The sequence below is a fragment of the Equus quagga genome, chromosome 5 (genome assembly GCF_021613505.1).
Source record: "Equus quagga isolate Etosha38 chromosome 5, UCLA_HA_Equagga_1.0, whole genome shotgun sequence".
In the NCBI taxonomy this organism is placed as follows: Eukaryota; Metazoa; Chordata; class Mammalia; order Perissodactyla; family Equidae; genus Equus; species Equus quagga.
This window is the reverse complement of record NC_060271.1, coordinates 114,479,224-114,496,631: the sequence shown is the minus strand read 5'-3', so window position 1 is coordinate 114,496,631 and position 17,408 is coordinate 114,479,224. Positions and strand designations below refer to the sequence as shown.

Below are 17,408 nucleotides of genomic sequence, written 5' to 3'. Positions count from 1 at the left end.
AAACAGATTCAATCCTACCCTTCCAGAGCTCATATTCTGGTGGACAGTGCCCCTCTCTCCAAGGCAAGAGTAATCATACCACCTCCATCGTCACATGTCTCTGCTACAGCAGTTATCATATGGCCTTTGGGGGGCTGGCGTCCGGTCCTCCCAGTCTCCCAGTGACAGACACCATGCCAAGCCCCAAAGGCAGCCCTTAATTTCTTTTTAGAAGGAACTCAGGGGCAACAAATCTGGCAGGAAGGGCGGAGGCTGGGCGTCTTATATGCAAACTGCACTGGCATAGCTTGTGGGCTGTTTTTACTCGGCTTTGTGATTATTTAGGGGACCACTAAAGCAATTTAGGGAATTTGCCTTAAAGCTGTGTTGGCCTGGCAGACACACTGTTATCACTTAGAGGGTGTGTTTATTTGGGATGGTTTTGGGGCGATGGGAATGGGAGAGAACTGAAGTTCTCCTAAAGTGATTCCTTGGAACCACCACCATCTGGCACATAGTAGGTGCTAAATGCCTGTTGGTAGAATTGTTGTGCAAAGGGCAGGAAGGTATAATATGGGCCCAGCTATCTGATCCCAAGGCTGGGCACCATGTGGGTGTGAAGTACACCAGGGACTCCAGTGAGCTGGTGTTAGCTCAGGTTACAGAATTGGCAGCTGGTTCAGAAGGAGCTGCTCCCCGCGGTACATAATTCACTGCTTGCTCCTCCAAGCAGGAGCCGTGGGTGTGAAAGCCACAGGGACGCAGCTGCCCCTGGAGGAAGCTAGCCGACATCCTGTGGATTTGAAAAGAAAACTGAAAGTGCTTTTCTTCACGAGAAACTATTGTAAGCGTTTTCCTCTTTTTTCAAAACCTGACAGGTACCTCAGAGTGTTTCTGGTCCAGAGTTGTGGGTGAAATAGGGGGAGGGAGTGGTATGAAGGAAATTTGGATTGCTCTATACTCCGTGCCCTTTGTCTGACTCAGGCAAGGTATCAGCCTGCCGGAGCCCACCCCGAGGAGCGATCTGCAATAGGATGTGTGTCCTAGTGACAGTAACCTCTTTTCTGGCTGTTAAAGTGCATTCCTGTGTAGATGTGGAAAGAGAGAAAGCACACGAGAGCCAGAGCCAGGACAGGAATGTGACTATTTCCTTAATTGGACACGAGAGCCTTGAACTGGTTCCAGTTTTAGTGTTTTCTTTTAAGAGCCTGGACCTTAAAGATTCCATAGAGTTTTTTCTCTGAAAATTCCCTTTGGTTCAAAGGCCCCTGGATAGAAATAAAGAAAAAGCCAGGGCTGGATCTCTTTGATATTTGGGAAGGCAAGAGTTCATGGGCTGCCAGATCCCAGGCTTCTTTTAGGGGTGAGAAGTTTCTGAGCAGAAAGAGCAGGCGCCTCCTGGGATGGTGCATGGCAAGGGTATCCATGGGCTTTGTTTTGGGCTGCAGAGCCCAGAGGATAGGACACAAAGCATTTTCCTCTTGAGCATTTATAGAAGCAATTTCTCTCGGCCTTGTTAGCACCCTGAGAGCTAAAAAGAGATGTCTATTGCCTGCTTTATTGCTTTAGGAGTCTGACACACAGAGATCATGCAACTTACCTGAGGACTTACAGCAAAATCAGTCAAAGGCAGAAGATTTCGTCTGGTGAGTTTGGGTTGCTTCGTATTGTGGGCTGCTAATTCCCCAATGGCCAGCGTGGGAAAGCATGCCCACACTCTCAGGCCTCACTCGCTCATCATGTGCCCAGAACCCAGCTGAACACTTGCTGGGAAGCACCAAAGACTGGAGGAACTCCTGGGGTGTGAGGGAAGATGCTGGGACACTGGGACCACAGCCGTGCCCACCAGGCAAAGCTTCATTACCTGCCTCTAATGTCTGCTCCCCAAAAGCTGGAAACTTCAGTCAAGGGCTTCAGGGGAAATTGGGGCAGTCTGTGGCTGAAATGAGTGAAAAACTGAAGCAGATGCAATCAACTCTGCTGAAACCCCTCTTTTCCCCCAGATACCTTAAAAACAAGCCATGCATCTGCTCAGTGCTTTCCAACTTACCAAGTGTTTTCATAACATTATCTCATTTCATCCTCACATCAACCCACACACATTCTTGCCTTTCAGATTTCTTATGTACTCAAATGAGTTTCACCGAAAAATTGGCTAGAAACTCCCTTTCTCTTACTCAATCTTTTTTTCAACCCCAACCCTTGGAGTGATGTCTTTAAGAAGCTCTCAGATTCCCAGGGTGGGAAATGTATGTATTCTGCCAGCCCTGCCCCACTGGGTAGACACCAGTCATCCTGGTCTTTGCTACTGGAACCAACGCTTTTGAATTCAGTTTATAGTTTAGCTGTTAAAACAAACGAATAAAACCACGGAGGCCAGAATACGTGTGGTACAGTGGAGAAAACACAGGCTTTAGAACCAACAACCCCAAGAATTGAATTTAAGTTCAGCCATTTGAGAGCCAGGTGGTCATGCCAAGTTACTTAACCTCTCTGAGCCTCTCTTTCTGCATCTGCAAAATGGGGCAATAGTGCTTATGTTTTAAAGTTGTTGGGAGGCATAAAGGTGCTAACAGAAATGAGTGTACCTTAGCAAACAGCTACTTCGTGAAGTCCCTTATAGCTAACCAAAGGACCAGCTTCACCACTACTAGGCAAATTGGGAGATCAAGTGTGGGAATATGTTGCTAAATGAATTAGGATGGAGACTTTTTTTCACTCGATGAAGAATGAGCCTCGTATCCTGCATACATGGCACTGTGGTGCTGGAGGTAGCTCTAATAAGATAGAAAGCTCAGTACCTTTATTCTGTTTTTAATTCTTAGTTTAGGTGAGGGAGAGAAGGAGCTGGGAAACTGGATTTATGTAATGTTGGAAAGCAAGGCAGTTCTGGTTACACCTGGAAATTCTATTGAAGCAGAATTGCAATTCAACCCTTTAGTCCTGGGGACAAAGGTGGGAGAAGGGAGGGGTGCAGAGGGCTATTTAGTTTACTGATCAGCACACAGTAAATACTCAATAAGTGCTGGTGGTGGACTGGGGGGGATTTGACAGTCCAGATGGTGTGTTTGACTTCTGCTGCTGACTTCTTGGCAAGTTCATTGCAAGGCGTAGGGTTGTAGAGGAAAGAACATTTGACCATCAGTCTGAAGCCCTGCGTTTAGGTTCCATCTTCACCACTTAATAGCCTGGCGACCTTGGACAGGCCATTTAATCTCTTAGATGTCTTCTCACCTGTAAAATGAGGAGACTGGATTCGGTGATTTGGAAGGTCTCTTTCAGCTCTAAGGTTCTGGGGCCCAATGTAACTTCATTTGCATGTGTTTCTGTTTCTTCATTTACTCAAAGGCAGTAGGGATAGAAACGTACCTCATAGGATATTGGGAAGAAACGGTTAGTCTGCACGTTCAAGTACATTGTGTCTTGAGAGATATGAAGGGAATGCTGTGACCCAGCGCAATGCAGCAGAGTAGGGCAAGTCCCCTCGTTTATTTCAGCCTCCGTTAGCATTTTTGTAAACTGGGGACTGTAAATCGTGCTATGTTAATCTTATTACATTCTTTTGAAAGCCAAGATCGTGAAAATGTTTTGAAAAACATGCAAGATACTATATAAAGTATTACGATTGAGAAATGACATATTTGTTATAGTTGTATCAAAGTTAAGCCCCTTGTCTCCCATATTTTCAAATGAATGAATGTGTCACCGTGGTTCCAGAGGGGAAACAGAAAGTGTAGATTTGGGGTCACAACCCAAAGCTTACTTTCCACTCCAACTTATTCCAAATGTTCTCCAGTGTAGGAAATTTTACTGGAGGCCAGCTATCTGCTGGCAAGGGCCTTACTTCCCCTCCTCTTCTCCAAAATGAGGCCATTTTGACACAAGGTGTGTGTGGGGGTGGGGCGTGGGGGATAGCTTTCTGAGTTTTGAAAGTTTCACAAAGCAATAATCACAAATATGCAACGGGGGTGTTGGTATGCAAAAGCGGTGAGACAGTTTTTTATCCCAGGTCTTGCCAGGGATTGCTCCTGGGGAGAGATGGCAGAAGGCGTCAGTCCTGCCGGCCCAGGGCCTAGCTCAGGCACTCTCCTCTAAGTGCCCCAGGAAGGCCAGCCTGGAAGCCAGCTCTCCAAGCATTGGCTTCTCCTTTGGCTTCGTAGATGACAACGCTCAGATTTTCAGCAGCTTCCCTACCCGAGGCACAACAGCCCCTCCTGTTAGCAGTAAACCCACACCTGGAGCATCCCCTTAGCACCTGTCCACAGAAGACTTGCATCCCCCTCCATCAGGACACTACCTCTAGAAAAGCAGAATGGAGATGGTACTTGGCAGCACAAAGCAATTTCTGATTTATCCTGTGGGCTGGGGGTAGGGAGAAGCTCCGGAATTTCTCTGGTTGGAGGGAGCAACTAAGGGGCTTTTCTTGAAGCTGCGTTTTCACAGGAAGTACACTGTTTTTACTCAGCTTGTATATATGAATGACTAAAAATACCAAAGTTGTTTTTTAAATTTAATCATTCTTATCAATTCTTAGCGATTACTTTTATTTGCCTTGGCTTGTGGGGCTGATGAAAATTATGAGGGCCTCCACACGGTCCTGCCACTGTTAAATCCTCACCATGAATCCTGTCATCCTTTACCTGAGATAAGTTTATTCGTTTCCACTTTTAAGCGCAAAGACATGGATTCAATACATTCACTACCTTTCAAAGACCTGACAGATTTCAAAGCACATTTAACTTTGCCTTCTTTTTGACCCCCCTCGCTTCCCCCCAATTCCTCCGTCCTCAATACACTCATAAGTCAGGGTTATAAAGCCGTTTTACAGGAGTTTGAAGTTGAGGTGTGAAGCAACTTGCTCCAGCCACAGAGGGGCACACTCCCATCCCGGCTCTGGGGGCTGCGCAGCCTGACCGCCTGGACAGACCCCAGGAGATTCAGTTCCAGGGCAGTGTGGGAGGGGTCCGGCTGAAGCTCTTTGTTTCTCCTGCTTCGAGCAGATCCGGGAGCCAAGGCTGGTGAGCTGTGCTTGCGCGGCGCCCATCCGCGTCCCCTGCCCCGCACCGCCGGCGGGGTGACTATGTGTCCAATGGAAAGATCCTACGACGACACAACATCCTTTCTCACACAAATAAAACGCTCCACGGTTCTCAGTGCTGCAAACCAGCCCCTTGTAAACTAATGCTACCCCCGCAGGCACTCGGTCCCGCAGCTCCGCGTCCCCTCTTATCTTTCCACTGCCTCTGTTTTAGCTGTGCTCTCATTTGCACGCAGCTTGCGTGAGATAGAAGAGACGCACCTCCCGCGCAGCGATCGAGGTGCTGCGGCCAAGGATGCCAGGAAGAGGTCTAGTTTGGGGGATGAACGCTGAAGAGGGATCTCCCAGGTATGGGCGGGGGACAGTGAGTGGGTGCAAACGAGGGCGCTGGTCGACTGATGGCGCCCTCCCCTGGCTCTGCGCGGTCGCCGAGCGGTCACGTCCGGAGCCGGCCCCAGCGCCCTCCTCACGCCACAGTCCTCTGTCCCCGAGTTCCCCAGGGTGTGTGCAGGAAGGGGGTCGCCGACGCGGGCGGGCTTGTGAGCGCGAAGCGGCGTTGACATTGAACTCCAGCCCGGGTGCGTGCAAGTGTGTGCGCGCGCGTGTCCACGCGCGTGTGTGTGTGTGTGAGTCGTGGGGAGGAGGCCGGTCTGGAAGCTGCAGCAAACCACGGCCCACGGGGAGCAGAGCCGAGCGCGCCCCCGAGCCGCCGCCCGCAGGAGCAGCAAGCGCTGAAGCCATTCATGATTTTGGTGACGTTATTCCAGGAGTGGGCGAGGGAGGGCGGGGCCTCCTGGGGCCGAGCCCCGCCCCCGCCCCTATAAATACGGCTTCCCGGGCTCTTTGTGGGCCGCGAGCTCGGTGGAGAACCGAGAGCTCTGTCTTCACTGTCGACGCAGCTGGCAGTGGGGCTGTCTCCGGAAGGTGGACCGGCGAACGCCCAGTGCCCGCACTCGGCCGCCTGCGTCCCTGCCCGCCGCGCCTGTCTGCGCCCGTGACATCCTTACTCGGGACGCAGTGACCGTTTTTAAATCACAAGGGCGTGGGTCAGCCTCCCCTAGGACTTCATGTCTGTTTATTTCCCCATTCACTGGTGAGTATCCTGCGCCCCCGGCGGGCATCCGTCTCGCGGCCGTGGCCGCGGGCCTCGGACGCCGGCTCGTGCCGGCTCGGGTGCGAGGGCAGCTGGCGGCGCGGACGCTGGGCGCTAACCCGCCGCCCCAGCCCGTGCAAGAGACAACGTGAAGGTTGCAAAGGTGGGGGGTGGGGGGGTGCGGAGGTGGTGCTGAGAACATCCAGACAAAGGAAGTGAACTCGAAGACCTCACTTCAGTGACGGCTGGGACGGTGTGTATATGGTGGTGGTGGGGTCGGGGGAGAACCAGGGGTCACGCCTGAACCCCTCTAATAAAATCCCTTATGCGGAGGGCTGCAGGAGGCGCGCGCACCGCCTGGCGCAGGGGGCTCCTGCTCGCCCCGGGCCCCTCCCCTTTTTCTTTTTGTTTGCATGCAAGTCTCGGCGTCGAGGCCGGCGGCAGCAGGCTGAGCTGGTGCAGCGGTGGCGTTTGCAGAGCTCCGAGGGGTGGGGGAAAAACGCTCTCCCCACACGTAAACCAAGAGAAGCCACAGGCAGCAGCACAAGCACACGCTGCACCCTCTCGATCCTCTTTCTCTCGATAACCCCTAAAACCCGACGCGCTGTTGTGGGGACCCGGGCTAGAGAGGAGCCGTGTTCGCCTAGTTCGGCTGGAAGGAACCCGGGCCGGCCGAGCGGCAGAAGACCGGGGATCGGGACTAGAAGGGATGTGCCGCGGGCGCCTAGCTCGTTGCGGAGCGAGGCCCCCGGCCGCGGCGACTTGAGCGCCGGCTGCTGCTTCCTTCCTGCGCTGGGGAAGAGGAGGAGCGGCCGGGGGGCGAGCGCTGGCGGCCCCGGAGCGCGCTCTCAGGTGCAGGCGAGGAGGGTCCCGGCCCGCAGGCTGTAGCTCGGCGCGGTCCTGCTCAGCCCAGTCCTGCTCAGCCCGGGAATCAGAAAGTTCATCCTTCTGGCTTCAACTTTTCGGGTCCGCGCCACAGCCCGGAGCGAGGAGCGAGCGCCCCTACACCAGGCAAAGAACCTGGCGAGCGACCTGTGGGCGCTCTTCTGGTCCAATTCTTTGGGGGTCGGCGGCAGCCTTTCTATGACCTGGGAGGAAACTGCTTTTGGAGTCCGATCTCCTGACCCTGAACTTGCCCGGAAGTCCAGCATCTTCTCTTAGTCTCCCCTCCCCCATCCCAGCCTGGCTCTGCTTAGAGAGGAGACTGAACTCTCAAAGTAAAAATTCTCCGGTTCTTGAGGCTTGCGTACCCCTCTCCTTCCGGGCGCCCCTTCCTCCCCACCTCCGTGGTATGTGAGCAGCCATGTGGGTGAGACTTTGAAGGCTATTGGAAGCTTTGTGCCCCTGGCCACTCATAACTTGCCAAGGTGGATGTTAGGGCCCATCAGGGTTATTATCCCCTGAGAAATTAAGGTTTAGAATTATTTTATAGTTGACTAGCACTTCATGGTTTGCAATGTTTTGTTTCCCAGAGGTTAGCTCTTTAGTGTAACTATGAGATATGCGTTATTAGCATCCTGGTGCCAAACAGGGCACCTGTGGCTCAGAGAAATTATATGACTTGTTCAAGATCAAACAGCTCTTGAGTGTCAGAGCTTGGACCAGAACCTAGTGCTTCTGTTTCCAAATCCATTGCCATTTCTACCCTATATAGTAAACATAAAATGAAGAAGAGCTTGGTACCTCTGTTTCTTTAGATACAGTCCCTCTAAATCCTACCCCACTTTTTTTTTTAACCATGTTTAAAGGCATGATGGTGAAAATATCGGGTGTTGTGTAGCGAGGGCATTGACTTTGGTATGTGCTATTTGGCATTATGCATTCGGGACCCTGTATGTGCCCAAGGCTTGGGTGAGGATAATGGAACATTTGTATCCTGCTTACAGAGTACAAAGCACTTTCACATGTCAGCCCATGGTGGGCCAGCTTGGCCCCTCTGGAAATTTCCTTTGCAATCAGAGTCCAGGCATCCTTAAGGCTTTTAATCCAGGGATGTTTTTCAAGCTGTGAGCTTGCAGCTGCTGTGGCTGGGGCCAGAGAAAGGGCTTGGATGGCAGATGTGAAGCTTGCAGAAAACCGACCCCTTGGGGCTTTAAGTGGGACATTTTGCAAGAAGGAACTCTAGAGAGACAAAGAGAAATTTAGGACAGCAACATTATTGGACTTTGTTTCCCTGAGGTTGACCTGTTATTATTATGTAATAATAATACTATGTAGTACCTCTGGAGAAGGGTTGAATTGGTTTTAATATAGACAGACAGACTCAACTACCTACTGTTCTGTTTTTTCTGCTTCTGTCACTTAAAAGAAAATCCAGAGTGGCTCTGTGCCAGTGGAGACTAGTACAGGAGAGGAGGGGAGAGATTTGCCAGAGAGGTTTTCAGACAATGGGCTTTGTTGGTCGAGGTTGAGAGCCCTGATGCTCTGGGCTTGTAAGGCACTTCCTTGGGGTGTGAGCTTGTTTTTCTGAGAGTTCTGTTTTGAGCATCTCTCATCCTGCCTCCAGACAGCCCCCTGATCTAACAGCAGAATGCACCGAGAGTAGGAATGTGAAAGTGCCTATGTTTGTTGACTTTTGGTCTGGGTTTCTTGGCAGCCCTGACTATCTGAGATCAGCCGAGATGACTGAGGTGATGATGAACACCCCATCCATGGAGGAGATTGGCCTCAACCCCCGAAAGGATGGCCTTTCCTATCAGGTGAGTTCACTACTGGCTTCCTTCTGTCTCTTTAGAGCCTAGTGGCTTTTGCTGGGGCTGGAGGCAGACTTGGTTCTGCATCCCGGTGCTGCTTATAAGAGCTATGTGACCTTGGGAAAGTCCCCTAATGCCAGTAAGCCTCAGTTTCTTCATCTGTAAAATGGGGCATTGATAGTCCTTACCTCATAGAATTGTGGTGAAGATTCAACATGATGAGATAATGTGCATAAAGGATTTGCAGTCCCTGGGGCACAGTAAAGGCTCAGGAAACATGAGCCAATGTTATTAATTAGTCACCCTGGCTGCTGTGGACTCTCGAATTCATGGTAGCAAAGGGGGAAGTGATTCGTGCAGTCAGTTCAGACGAACCGTCCCTTCCCAGCTGTGCCTTGGGCAGTAGAAACATCACTATGAGGGGAGGCTTGTGGAGAAGGGTGGTCTGGTGGAGGAGTAGCCGTGTCAAGTGCTGCTTTCTTAGGCTGATGGTTGACCAACTGATTCCAAGAGAGCTAATGTTCAAACTACTGAGAGTTGAGGAGAACTTCCCCCAAAGGGAGGCTGCCTCAGGGAGGCCATTGCTGGAATTTAGCTTAGAGATCATCCTGTGCGGCAGATCCAAAATACTTAAGGACTGAAAGAAGTGACCTAAGTAACACCTTTGGATTCTTCGCCTGGTGTTCTTTCTGCCAGGCCACTTTTCCACTGCTCCTGGACAGCCTCAGAGCACCTTCAGTTACCCTTGGGGCAGTGAAGTGTTTTAGATTTCCAAGGAGAGTTCCTAGGTTATTATGTGAAGGGGAGGAAGGAGTCTGTTTTTAAGGGAAGACCTTGGGGCTGGGGAAATTGTGTAGGGTGGCTGGCGCAGGGAAGATAAATGGGGGGTGCGATGGGCCTATTCAGCAAATACTAACCGAATGCCTGCCGTGGGCCACGCACTTGACGGATGTTCCTCGTTTACTCTTGAGAAGAGCTCTGGGGGAATTTTGGTCGGTTCCACAGATGAGAAAACAGGCTCAGCCTGAGTGGGTCACTTGGGTCTCGAACTCTGGAGCCTTGTTCTTCTGATGTACCTGTGTCTGTACCTTCGGTTGGCTCTTGGCTAGAATCTTGACTTGCTCTGGCTAGTCATTCCTTAGAACCATTCCAGGGCATTTATTTGCTAAAGGAAGAAAGAGAGAGCCAGGTGGGTGCGATGGAGGGAGGGTGATCAAAGAGAGCCGAGATGAAAGCTAAGGCTGGGTAAGGTAACTTGGCAAGTGACAGCAGTCACCCTCAGACATGCTTGGGAGGTTTAAGAAGGCCCTTTTGTTTTGTGTCAACATGGTCAAGCCCCTTTTGCTGGCTGGAAATACGTATTCAGGTAGCCTGAGGTGGTTTGGGGGGAGGGGAATACCCTCTCCTGGGTGGTTTTATACCCTCCACCCCACAGCACGTCTGAGAGAGACAATTGAAGGCCCACAGCCTGTGGGAGGTTAGACGTTTCCTGGCCCACCGGCTGGGCTGTTTTTGGATACCAGTTTCCAAGCCGCTGAATCAGACTGAACCTCTTTGTGGTTAAAGGTAAGACTTTCTTTCAGTTCTAGGTTTTAGATTTCCATCACAGAACATTTCCAAACACAGTTGTCGATACGTCTTCTGTGTGCTTTTTATATTCTCCTTTCGAACCAGTCCCAGGCTAAAAGGTCAGGTCCTACAGGGCAGTTTTCTCAACCCTTTGAGCCCTTCAGGCCATTCTGCTGGAACTGAGGGTCAGGGCACGTGACCTGGTGGAAGCAGCTGCACCGCTGGGTGAGGAAGGCTGAGTTGGGGCTGCCATGGCAGGAGGAAAATGAAATTGCCTCTGGGCTCCTGAGATGTCTCAGGAACACCAGAGAAAAGGGCCCTCAACTCTTCCCTGTGGGTTGGGCTGCCGGCCAGTCCTCGCAGCCCCTCAGGAAATGTGTCCCTGCCACCTGGGATGGGGCTAGGCCCAGTTCCAAAATACCTGACCTGGAACTTCCAAGCACTGTCACAAGGCTTGAGAAAGGTCTTCTGGTTGCCTGATGAAGAAAAAGGGGAGAGGTTGTAATCTTTAACCAAGCAACATTTATTGGCCACTTGCTGTGTGCAACGTGCTATGCTGGGCGCTGCCCAGAGGATCCTGGGCTCATGTGGGAAACCAGCAGGCATGTACGTAACAACCAGAACGCAGGTAGTCTGGTGGAGCGAGGGGAAAGCTACCGTCCGTGCAGGTATGGGCTGCGATGAGAAGGCTTAGAAGAGAGGGGTCAGACTGGGACTGGTTCTTGAAAGAAAATTAGGACTTTGAGAGGGCACCTCTGTCTCTAATCTAATTTGTTTGCACCTTCAGACACCCCTTGGCTAGCCCCTGTTTATGCCAGGTGCAGGGCTCTGCAGTGAGCTGGTCTGACAATTGTCAGATGACATAGTCTCTGGGCCCACTCAAAGCTAGTGCTATCCAATTAAACACATTCCCACCAGAGCTCTGGGGATTGGCTGGGACTGCATTTGGCCAAGGCGGTCCACTGTGCGTGCTCAGGCTGGGCTCAGATCCGAGGGTGGGAGATCTCAGAGCTCTGTTCTTGGCATTCCTCCTGAGGGTAATAACAGTACATGGCTTTACAGAGACCTGCTTTTCCAAGGAACTGAAAAGTGGGGAGGAGACGTCAATCCCACTTGGCAGATGAAACAGAACCTCAGGCTTGTGATTTGACCTTGAAACAAGGTCATAAAATAAACAGGCACACTGGACTTTGTCAATCATTCCCCCTCCTTCTAGACCTACCCAAAATGAAGCTTTCTTGATTTCTCTGCCCCAGATGTGACCTCTTTCTTCTTTCAACACCTGTGGCTTTTTGGGCTTTGAGATTATGCTACCCTGGGCTTTGAGGAGATGGGTCCTGCCTGACTCCTCTCTGCCCAGGTCTCTGAGGGTAGGGGATGACTTCTTACCCTCTTCGTGCACATCAGCCATCACCCCTCCTGCACCCTCCCCGACTCCAGGTGCCCACTGGCTCAGGGCCTTCCCAGAGCAGCAGCTTAGTGGATGGTGGTCTCAGTGAAGTTGAGTTTCTTGACTCTAAAGCTCACCTCCTTCACTTCTGCTTTAGGATCTTTAAAGGGCCCCCTCAGGCTCACGCCTATCAAGGCTTCACATGATGCCTTTTCATCCCCTGAAAGATCCAGGTAGGCCTTACCTCTTGTGCTTAGGAAGTTAGTGCTGTGTTGTGGGCGTGTATAAAAATCGACAGGGCCGGTGCCTTGTTTTGTCTTAACATGCATTTAGAGAGTCAGTTCAATACATGAAATCCATGTCTGCACACTCACTTGGCAGGAATTATGACACTCGCTGGGTGGGTGAATAAATGGTTACTAGAAAGTCTGAGTGTGTTTCAGGCTGGCTGGGTTGGCTGTGGGTGGCAGCCAGCAAACCGGGCTGAGTGGGAGGGTCTCTATGAGGACCTTTATGTCCCTAGGGGCTGCAACTCCCTCCTCACACTGTGTTCATGGGCCTCCTGTTCTCCAGCCCCTTGGGACAGAGATATCTGTCACCTAACACCTTCTTCCTTTCCCTAGTTCAAGGAAGCAAGTCAGTGGCTGCCATGCAGGGCCCTCCCTTGGCTCCAGGGCTCTAGAAGGTGGAGTTTTGGAATGCCTCTCTGACTGCGTCTCCTTCTGTGCTGTGCCTGAATTGGCCTGGGCTCTATTTGGGGAAGGGTCCTGGGCATTTGCCTGTGGACACTGATGCTGCCACAACCCAAGGGCTATGGGGATTCTGGCCATACGGCCTAACTTCCCCACAGCATTGCATGCTGAGGCTTCTGCAGTTTTATCACCCTTGCTAACTTCTAGATATAGATATGGCTGCTTGGTTTTCATTTAAAACTGTTGCTTCTAAAGCATCTGGACCAAGATCTGATAACTTTATCCTTCCCTAGGCTCTTTAAATTCCTCTTTGATCAGCATATGTCTCTTACTGCCCACTCTTTGTATTCCTTCTGCTGTTCTTGGTCACGTACTCCTACCATCTGACGTCCAGCCTCCTGTCAGACGGGCAGTGGGTGCTCCTGCTCAGGGAAGCCAGCGAGGATGCACTGTAAACCAGGAGCTAGCTCTTCACGCGCCACGGTGCCCCGTGCCTTCCCTTTGATCCACAGAGCTAACAGCTTCTCTGCATCTTCCCCTGTGTTTCCCAATACAGGAGAGAGGGATATCCTGGCATTTTGTATGGTGGGGGCATGGGGGGTCGGCTGACCTCTTGCTACAGCCCTGTTGTTTGCTTCTTGCAGTCTGAGAGCCCCGGTTCCAGCTCTGCCTTAGGACAGGTCTAAAGCACTCCGCTGGCTGAGAGCTGGCCTCTCCCTGGGCAGAAATGCTCAGCCTCTTCTCTCTCTGAAGCCCGACAATAGCCAAATCTCCCCTCCTCACTCTTTATCAGAAGCAGCAACTCGTCTCTCAAAGAACAGGCTCAGTTTAATCACTAAAGTTAGGCAGCAGTTCAGAAACACTTTCTCCTCACTCACATCTACACTGAGCCTTTCTTTATGAAGACCCCCTGAGCCTGGCTTTCCCTGTGCTGTCCCCTCCTGTGTCAGTGCACATGCTGAAATAAGTGCCGGGTTGAGCTTCCTCCCTGGGTTAAGCCCTCAGAGACGTTCCTCCTCCGTGTCCCTGCCTCCGTCTCCCACAAGCCCCTGCTCACGAGGCCATTCTGGGCGTAACTCATCACCTACCTTTGTCTCTTCCTCCTCGTGCCCCTTGTCTCCCTGGTGACCCCCAGCTGTGGGACCCCACGTATTCTCAAGGGTCTTGAAGGCCCTGCTGAGCAGCCACACGGAAGTCCCATGGTCACCAAGAAATCCTCTTTCACATCAGACCTAAAAAGCCTCAGTTGTCCCTGGAGAGACATAAAACTAAAATTCCAAAGCATTTGGCAGGAGACGTCCAGCCAGTGGACACAACATGTTACTGGAATCACAGGGAGTTTTCTTTCTCCTGTCCCTACCGCCTCCACCCTGCTCCTTCCTCGATACAAATCATAATAATGTGATGCAAAACAGGCAGTTAGGGCCACATGGTTCAGAAGCACAAGGAGTCCATCTCTTTCTGCGGCGTTGGGCCTGTGTCCGCATGTACTGCCTCTTTTTGAGTCAGTGTGCACTTTGTTCAGATCAAGTCTACTTTGTATGAGGGATCCAGCACCTTCCTTCCTCTGCCCAAAGCCTTGACACAAACATCGTGTTCACTGTTCTGGAATGCCCCCGGGTTAGGGCCTGCAGAGGGCTGGAATTCTTCCCATGGGGATTCCCCCCCAGCACGCATACCGTGGTCACAACAGAGAGTCTGTAGCATGGCCAGGGAGAGAACAAGCTTTCTTCATTTTCCTAGCCAACGTGTTGCACACTAGAACCATACAACCCAGCCTTCTCTCAAAGGACCTGTGTTAGGCCTGAGGCCTCTCAAGTGGTGGTGTTCATCACTCCCCAGAGCCAGGGTCTATGTCTGACTGCTCTTTGTTCCTGCAATGCCAGGCCCACTGTCTTACAAATAGTTGCTTAATGAGTGCTGAATGATGGATTGGACCCTTCCTCTCTCCCTTTCCTGCACTGAGATTATCCCTCTACTTGGCCATCCTGTGGCATAGACTTTTAGAGGATCAGCATTTTCTCTACATCGACCCGGTCTCCCAAGTTGGATAGAAAGGAGGATTGTACCATTAGGAAACGGGATGAGTTTGGGTGGTGTATCTTGTGACTGGAGCCAAGAGCTATTCCTGGGTGTCTAGTGAATGTCCTGAAATGATCTTTCAGGCCCGAATCCTGAAATAATCCTCGGAGGATGTGAAGACAGGCCCTCACTCACATGGGCTCAGGGTTGCTGGGCCTTCACTCCCATCCAGTCTTGTAGCTGCTGCGCCTGTCACTTCTGCTGCCTCTCACCTCACTGTCTGTCCCTCCCTTGTTCCCAAGCCTACCTTGGGAGGATTCTTTATCAGTAAATCAAACCCTGTGTCTGCTGCTTCACTCTTCAGCTGAGGGAGGGCTCCTTATTGCACAGATTTGTCTTTAAAAAATTAAAGTTTGTAGGGGCCGGTCTGGTGGCGTAGTGGTTAAGCTCGCATGCTCTGCTTCAGTGGCCCGGGGTTCACAGGTTCAGATCCTGGGCATAGACCTAGCACTGCTTGTCAAGCTACGCTGTGGCAGGCATCCCACATAAAATAGAGGAAGAGTAGCATAGATGTTAGCTCAGCGACAATCTTCCTCAAGCAAAAAGAGGAAGCTTGGCAACAGATGTTAACTCAGGGCCAGTCTTCCTAACAAATAAACAAACAAAAAATTAAAATTTGTCAAAAATTTCCCCCAACTGTTGTCCAGCTAGCGTTTTGCCCTCGAGGGAAGTTTGGGAGCTCTCTTGGCCTCCTCCCTGCTAGAATTAATTGCCTTGCACTGTCAGAAGCTCCTTTTAGGTCAAGTGTATAGAAGAAGTACCCAAACATTTAGCTGAAGCAGCATTGACTACTTGCTTCTCTGCCAGTAATTTTATTGAAGCCAATGGGAAGGAAAGTTCTGGATCTTTCACCTAAAGTAGAATTGACCTGAGCAAGGAGGGCATTTGCAAACCTCAGTCCAGGTGCTTGGTCTCTAGGTCTGACTTTCTCCTAACTTGTACTTGAAGATGCTTCCCAAACAGAATTAATAGTAAATCTTGAATTTACCTTCTGCCTTTACTTTGGAGATCTTGAAACACTCACCACCCTAGATTTGAGAGTCATCCTTGGTTTTCCTAAATTCCTAAATATTTTCTTGAGACACAGCCCTGTGTATAAGCTCTAATTTGGTAGGTGACCATTAGCCCAAGGTGTGTGGGCAGTGCCAAGCTCAGCCACTGATCCCTATGAACAGAGGCCAGGTGCCTGCTGGGACTCACATACTCACCCAAACATGCACACACTCACCCTTACACGCACACACTCGCAAGCACACGCCTGCACACCCTCGCACACTCACATGAACTCATACACACACTCACACTTATTCACTCATGACCAAAAGGGCCGGCGGTGGAATGTTAATGTTGGTTGTTTTAGATTGGAATGTTGTAATTATAGGAAATTTTTCTTTTCCTTCCCCCCCTTTCAGTAATTTCATATTTTCATTGATAAAGTATGCATTTTTTTATTCTTATGCTTACTTTTCAAATTTTAAAAGTAAAATATGTCCAATATGGAATTTTAATTTTCTTCTTTCAACTTTTTGTTTTCCAGTCACCATAATCTCACCATGCATGAATCATAACTGTTAACGTTTGAGCATCTTTGGCCTTCTTTTCCAATGCACTTGTGTTTTTATGTAGCCCAAATCACACAGAGCTGTGGTCTGTGTTTTTACATAACAGTATGTTAAGTTGCCAGCGTCACATTAGTACAACTCATGTTAAAAATCCTTCAAAGCCAGCATTTTTAATAACTGCACAATATTATATCATAAAGTTACAAGGTGATTTTTTCACCATTCTTCAATAGATGAAATTTTTAGATTGTATACTTTTTTCTCATACATAATGTAATTATTTATATATAATTTTATATATACATTTTTGTCCATAGTTTATACTGTTTCCTTAGAACAGAGCCTTAGGAGTAGAATTTCTGAGTCAAAAGGTTTAAGAGTGTGTGTGTGTTATAATTATAAAAGTAATCTTTCTTCCTTTTAGAAATTTAGGAAAACATATAGAAGTACAAAGAAAAAAAACACATATTCCTAGCATCAGAACATTTTGGTATGTTTACTTCCAGTATTTTTCTATGCATTTACCTTTAAAATTATAAAGTTGAGATAATACTGTATATACTGTAGTGAATCTTGTTTTCACTGACTATAATGGGCCAGCCCGGTGGCCTAGTGGTTAAGTGCGCATGTTCCACTTTGGTGGCCCGGGGTTTGCCAGTTTGGATCCTGGATGTGGACATGGCACCTCTTGGCAAGCCATGCTGTGATAGGCATCCCACATAGAAAGTAGAAGAAGATGGGCACAGATGTTAGCTCAGGGCCAGTCTTCCTCAGCAAAAAGAGGAGGATTGGCAGCAGATGTTAACTCAGGGCTGATCTTCCTCAAAAAAAAAAAAATATTGTGACTATGTTCCTGTTATTTGATTTTCTTTATAAAATGGCATTTCATTTTATTATGTACCACTTCTTATTGCTGAATATTTAGGTTGTGGCATATTTTGTTTTTATAAAGAACACTGCTCTGAAAATCATTTTACATAAATCTCTGCACAGGTCTGATTTGTTTCCTTGGAATAAATTCCTGGAAGTAGAATTACTGATTCAAAGAGATTCAACATCATTAAGCCTCTTGATTATATATTACCTTAAAAACAGAAAACAAATAAAAGAGTTTTTCAAAATAGGAGCTCCCAGCATTGAAAGCTCTGGCAAATAGAATCTCAGGGGTATAAATTCTAGGGAGATGGGATAATGGAGGAGCTCTGTGGATAGAGTCAGAAAGGTGTTTGGTTATTTTAAAGTGTTTAGGAGATGTTATATATCTTCCTCTAGTTTGTTAATTGCTTATTTTGAGAAGAGATGATAGCAAT

General features: G+C 49.5%; 1 protein-coding gene across 2 annotated transcripts in view; it reads left to right on the top strand.

Moving 5' to 3' along the window:
• The first annotated feature begins 730 nt into the window (after window positions 1-730).
• The window catches only part of LBH (LBH regulator of WNT signaling pathway), a 30,737-nt gene continuing 14,059 nt past the window's right edge, over window positions 731-17,408 (top strand). The window contains exons 1-3 of one of the 2 annotated variants that reach the window (XM_046662016.1): window positions 731-823; window positions 1,549-1,625; window positions 8,707-8,809. In XM_046662016.1, the coding sequence (XP_046517972.1) occupies window positions 8,732-8,809 (78 nt within the window). In that variant the 5' untranslated portion in view covers window positions 731-823; window positions 1,549-1,625; window positions 8,707-8,731. Of the gene's footprint in view, window positions 824-1,548; window positions 1,626-5,871; window positions 6,111-8,706; window positions 8,810-17,408 lie in introns of those variants that run through there. The other variant, XM_046662015.1, reaches the window with a different exon arrangement.